The 6,417-nt window shown below is 36.6% G+C and overlaps 1 protein-coding gene across 1 annotated transcript; it reads left to right on the plus strand.

Moving 5' to 3' along the window:
• The first annotated feature begins 3,374 nt into the window (after positions 1-3,374).
• Positions 3,375-4,664, plus strand: GCNT1 (glucosaminyl (N-acetyl) transferase 1). The gene has a single exon (XM_044657229.1). It carries the CDS (start codon positions 3,375-3,377, stop codon positions 4,662-4,664), a length of 1,290 nt encoding a protein of 429 aa, XP_044513164.1.
• Positions 4,665-6,417: the final 1,753 nt, after the last annotated feature.

The following is a 6,417-nucleotide window of genomic DNA, read 5'->3' on the forward strand; positions in this document are numbered from 1 at the left end:
TTTGTATCCCCAAACTTACTAATGAATAGGCACAATTGTTTAGTAAATGAGCTAAATTTTATTAAAATCGTAATTTCAGAAATGGTTTTTTTTTAGGTGGAACTATTAGGAACTTTGCATTTGTATTGTGTTGCATTTCCTCAGTTTTCTGAAGTGTCTTTTCCTCTAGACACACAATGTTAGAATAGGGCTTGGCCTTAAACATAAATTAGTCTAAAACCTTCATCTTTAAGGTAAGGAAACTGAGGGTCACCATATTATCTCAGTTGATCTTCAGAAGAACCATTATTGGTTCTTCTGAACAACAATAGCACATTATTGTCTCCATTTTATAGGTGAGAAAACCAAAAGGAGGTTAAATGACTTGTCAATTTTCACCTAAGGATGTGAGCAGGATTCAAACTCATTTCTTTTAAAAAAAAATCATCATCTTCTGTCTTAAAATAAATATTGTATATTGGTTCCAAGTCAGAAGAGTGGTAGGGGCTAGGCAATGGGGGTTAAGTGACTTGCTCAGGATCACACAGCTGGGAAGTACCTGAGGCCAGATTTGAACCCTGGACCTCCCATAGACCTGGCTTTCCATCCACCAAACCACCCAGATGTCCCCAAACTCTTGTCTTCATGTCCAGAGTTCTATCTGCTCTGCTACCTCACTGTCATAGATTTAGAGATGGAAAAGATTTAGAGATTTTGTAGTTGAACCCCTTCATTTTATCCATGGCTAAAAGGGGATGCAAAGCAGTGAAGACCATACAGGTACTGAGTAGCCCTGGGGTGGGCTCCATTCTAGGTCCTTTGTCTTTGGATCCAGAACTCTTTCTGAGGCATGTCCCAGTTCTCAAGGTTATGGAGGGCGAAGACCCTTTTGTATGTCTATATGCATCTATACATTGTTTTGTCTTGTGAATTTATAGGTCTTTGTTTTAAAAACCCTGATGGTGATATTGCTGCTGCTTGCTGCCCAGCATGTTTAAGAAACCTGATTCCAGGACAGGAACTTTGAACCTTCATGTCCACCGCATTTGGCATCACAAGGCTCGATGGGCCTGGCTTCCACTGGCATCGAATGTTTTGATGAAAGCTCCCTCATGGAATGGCATGAAACACAGGTACTTTCTTTAAGTCCTCTTAATTTCTCAAGGACTTCCATACTCTACTGCTCAAATGGCCAATTCCCTTCTGTTTTGCAAGAAAATTAAACTATTCTTCTTTACCTAACCATCTTGATTTGTATTTGCAAATTGTATACAGAACCAGAAATTACTCATCAGCTGCCCTTATCATACTGTAGTCACTCAGAATTCCATTACCAAACCTGACATTGTATGTGGTTAATTCAGGATTTCAGATATATGGAGTACAGATGATTAGTGACAATTGTGTTAAAACAATAACAACAACAAAAAACAACATAGCTCATGGACACTCAGAGTCTGGGGTTTTTTTACTTTATTTTTGTCAGAAATCCAAGATCTAATAGTAAGAATTATTGGTTAAAGTAATGCATGGGGGGCAGCTGGGTATCTCAGTGGATTGAGAGTCAGGCCTAGAGACGGGAGGTCCTAGGTTCAAACCCGGCCTCACCACTTCCCAGCTGTGTGACCCTGGGCAAGTCACTTGACTCCCATTGCCCACCCTTACCACTCTTCCACCAAGGAACCAATACACAGAAGTTAAGGGTTTAAAAAAAAAAAGAATGAAGTAAAGCATGATATTAAAAAGTGAAGTGAAAGACTGTATACAAGTGTTTTATGCATATTATAGTGTTAGTAAAATTGACAGCAGACAGTTTGCATTTTGAGTTCCAGCAGTCACAGCTCTTCAATGTTCAGAGTTACTTATCAGCTTTTGGATTTTTAGACTAGTCTTGCCTTACCAGCAAAAAAATAAATAGGAAATCTAACAATGATTACCTCTAACATATTACTGCTCTTTGCTCTATTGGAAATATTTAGCATAGTCCTCATTAGTGACGGTGGGAGAGACTGTTTTTTAAAAACCCTTATCTTCTGTCTTAGAATCAATACTACATATTTGTCCCAAGGCAGAAGAGTGGTAAGAGCTAGGCAATGGGGGTAAAGTGACTTGCCCAGGGTCACACAGGTAGGATGTGTCTTGGGACCTGATTTGAACCTAGGATCTCCCATCTCTAGGTCTGGCCCTCAATCCACTGAGCTGCCCAGCTGCCCCTTGGGGGAGACTATTTGCTACCAATGTCATCCTGAACACTGGAAGTATTTTAAACTGCTTCTTGCAAATTTGCTATGGCATTTATTCTGATTTTGCTAATAAGACTTTTAAACTCTGTCAAATTCTGAATACAAGTACTGTTATGAAGCGTTGACATCTGCGAATACTTACAGGAAATTTCACATAAGACTAAAAGGGAAAAGCTAACTTAATAACCCCCCAAATAATAGACTAAGAGCTAAAGGCCAATGGGCTCCATAAAAATGTGGGCGGTATGAAATTGCACCCTGAAATTTTTTTAAAATTTATTTTTCTTTTAAAACAAAGTGAGTTGGACTTTGCAAAATTTAAGGGCACTAATCAGGAGTTTATATAAGTGACAAAATGGGTGTATAAAATTACTCTTTTTCTGTAGAATTCTAATGGTCTCTGAGGGCCCACTGTAGGAGGAAAGAAGTAATTCCTTACCTTGCAATTTCTCTAGCTATTTTTCCTTATGGTGAATAATGGTAGAGTTGAATGCAATATTGTACATAACTTGTTTCATTTTGGAGACTGGTCTAGTTGTTTTTTTTAAGACTCTATAACTGATGTAGGACCCTTCTGGGAATTCTATTCTTAAAGTCTTATTGGAAATAATTTTTTTAGACTCCCCAAGAAGTTCAGATTACTTTTTCACTGGAACTAAAGTCCGATAATCTTAAACTCTTAAGTTAGTCTGGTAAACAGAGACTCAGGTTCTTAGAGCAGGAAAACGGAAATAAGTTGGTCCCTCTGAGACCCAGTCTGAATCTCCCTTCAGAGCTATTGCTGTTGATACTGGCTGAATATCACCAGGAGATCTTCTAGACTTGTAACAGCTTCCTGAAAACAATGGAGAGTAAGTTAGTAAGTGATGTTTTTAAGGGCCTCTGACTCCTAGCCTTTCATCTTGAAAGTTTTATCTCAGTTTATAATAGTACATACAAAACAGAATCTGAGAACAGACAACTGTTAATAATAAAAATAATTTCTCTTTTTTTTTTTAGAGGTTTTCTCCAGCTGTTTCAAGATGCTCGTCTGTCACCTCTGATAAATGTACACTGACAACTCTAAAGACCACAAAAGAAAGAAATTAATAGTGATCAAAGCACAAGAAAACTACATTTAAAGGAAACAAGGACCCCAGTTTGGGGTTTGAAATGGTGATGAGAGTGCTGAGGAGGAAACTTTGGTCATGTCACTTCAAGCCCTTCTTCTTGTTACTTGTTTTTACCCTAATCATATGCTTCTCTGTCTTAAGGAATAATCAAAATGAAGACTTTTTAAATCATAGACATTTAGAGTTGACAAGAGAGAATCCACATAATAATATTAATTGTACCAAAGTTATACTGGGTGACAAAGAAGAAATACAAAATGTGAAGCTTACAATGCTGACAGTGAAATTTAGGAATCTCCCTCAGTGGACAAATGATGACTATATCAATATGACCAAAGATTGTGCTGCTTTCATTAAGACCCGTAAATATATCATGGAACCCCTTAGTAAGGAGGAGGAAGAATTTCCCATTGCTTATTCAGTAGTGGCTTATCACAAAATCGAAATGCTTGAGCGACTCCTAAGAACCATCTACATGCCTCAGAATTATTATTGCATTCACATTGACAAAAAATCTCCAGAATCCTTTTTAGCAGCAGTGAAGGGCATTGCATCTTGTTTCAATAATGTTTTCATTGCCAGTCAACTGGAGAATGTTGTGTATGCATCGTGGAGTAGGGTCCAAGCAGACCTCAACTGCATGAGCGATCTCTCCAGACAGAGTTCAAAATGGAAATACTTGATAAATCTGTGTGGAATGGATTTCCCAATTAAAACCAATCTGGAAATGGTAAGGAAGCTAAAGACTTTAATGGATGGCAACAGCTTAGAAACTGAGAAAATGCCTTCCCACAAAGAAGTGAGGTGGAAGAACCGATATGAAGTTATCGAGGGCAAGCTAAAAAACACAGGAAAAAATAAATCACGTCCACCTATTGAATCACCGATTTTCTCAGGCAGTGCCTATTTCGTTGTTAGTAGGAAGTATGTAGAGTATGTACTAACCAATGAGAAGATTCTGAAATTTATTGAGTGGGCTAAAGATACATATAGCCCCGATGAATATTTGTGGGCCACAATTCAAAGAATCCCTGAAGTTCCAGGTTCCCTTTCTTCCAGTAATAAGTATGACATTTCTGATATGCAGTCAGTTGCTAGGTTTGTGAAGTGGCAATACTTGGAAGGAGACATTTTCAAGGGTGCTCCTTATCCACCTTGCAATGGGATTCATGTCCGTTCTGTATGTATATTTGGGGTAGGAGACTTAAAATGGATGCTACAACAGCCCCATTTTTTTGCCAACAAATTTGATATCAGTGTCGACTCTTTTGCAGTCCAGTGCTTAGAAAAGCATCTAAGACACAAAGCTCTATATCCTATAAAACAGTGAATATGTTTACTGTGACCGAAAAGTGAAAATAGCAAAAATGCATAGAATGTCCTCTCTGCTGCAAACAAAACAAATGTGGAGAAGCCACATTGTGATTTGCCTTTCCTCCACTGGCTGCTAGTTTTCTATAGAATGAATTCTCTTAGAAATACTTTGGAATCAAACTATAGGTTGGAGGTAAATAAAACGTATATTTGGGGAAGGAAAGGAGGGAGTCATGATCTTTCCTGTTCATAAGTATAATCTAAAAATGATCTCAACTTCTTTCAAAAAAGATTTGAATAATGAAGTAAATCTATCTATATTTGTATGTATAAATGTTTGTATATTTTCCCACAATGTTATTTTTTTATATATGTTTGGGGTGAAGTTTGTTGATTGTTGGGGGTTAGGATTTGGAGAAGATGCTGATAAAAGGAGGCACTCAGAGCTCAGGGATCAAAAATAAAAATTTTTCTCTATATGGATTTCAGTGTGTCAAAAATATTGAGAGACTTTTGGAGTATGAATGTTATCTTGTACTGAATTAAACTTAAAAGCAACAGCCAATCTTAAGGATATAATTTATCTTTAAACAATATTTTGTATATATATTATGCAGTAAGTTTGTTGTTTGTTTCAAATGAACTATGTGAAACACAGTTTGACTTTGATTGGAAAAATTCTGTATTGCACAATGTTCTTATGTATATCTTCTCAGGGGACATAAAAGCCAAGTGCCTGAATTTCTAACATGTCATATTTCAGATTAATTTGAATATTCATTTAAATTGATTTTATTTCCCTGGAACAAAAATGTCATTTCCTTATTCATTTGATACCAATGATCACGTTTCTAAGATTTAAAAAAAATGTATTTCTCTGTCTCAAATAGTGAAAGAGTAATGAGAAAAAGAATTGTCACATATACATGCTGTAGTTCGGGGGCTCTTAATCTGAGATCTTTGAACAACAAAGAGTATTTTGATAACTATTTCAATATAACTTATTTCCTTTGACATCCCAAATATTTTATTTTATACATCTAAAAACATGATCCTAACCAGAGTTTCCAGAGCACACACATAAAAAGGTGAAGAATCTATTGATCTAGTGTCCTTACATGAGGAAAACTTAATTTTCATAGCACACCAAAATTCATTCACTAACCAGCACTCGGGGTTAGTGCAAAATAATAACATAGGAAAGACCAAATAGGGATTAAAAAAGGGAAAAAAATGTAGCCAAGGTACACAATTTCTAAAGGTAGGTAAACATATTGCAATGGCAAGTTTAAAAAGACAGTTAAAAAATTGGAAATGGGGCGGATGGGTAGTTCAGATTGGTTTGAGAGCCAGGCTGAGAGATGGGAGGTCCTGGGTTCAAATTTGACCTCAGACATGTCCTAACTGTGTGACCTTGGGCAAGTCTCTTAACCCCCATTGCCTAACCCTTACCACTCCTCTGCCTTGGAACCAATACACAGTATTGATTCTAAGATAGAAGGTAACGGTTTTAAAAAAAATTGGAAAGTTTCTGCTAGTGGCTAAATGATAGTCAACACTGTACATATTAAACACTTGTCCCTTTTGAATTGTCAAAGCAAGTTGTTATTAGTAATAATGACTGACATTTATATAACCAATTAATTTTTGAAAAGTGCTTTATAGAAAAGGCTTCTTTTTATCTTCATACCCAGTCTATAAGGTAGATGTATCAGGTTTTTTAAATTTTTATTTCTAACAAATGAGGAAACAGGCTTACAGAGATTAGA

The sequence above is a fragment of the Gracilinanus agilis genome, chromosome 1, assembly GCF_016433145.1.
Source record: "Gracilinanus agilis isolate LMUSP501 chromosome 1, AgileGrace, whole genome shotgun sequence".
NCBI lineage: Eukaryota > Metazoa > Chordata > Mammalia > Didelphimorphia > Didelphidae > Gracilinanus > Gracilinanus agilis.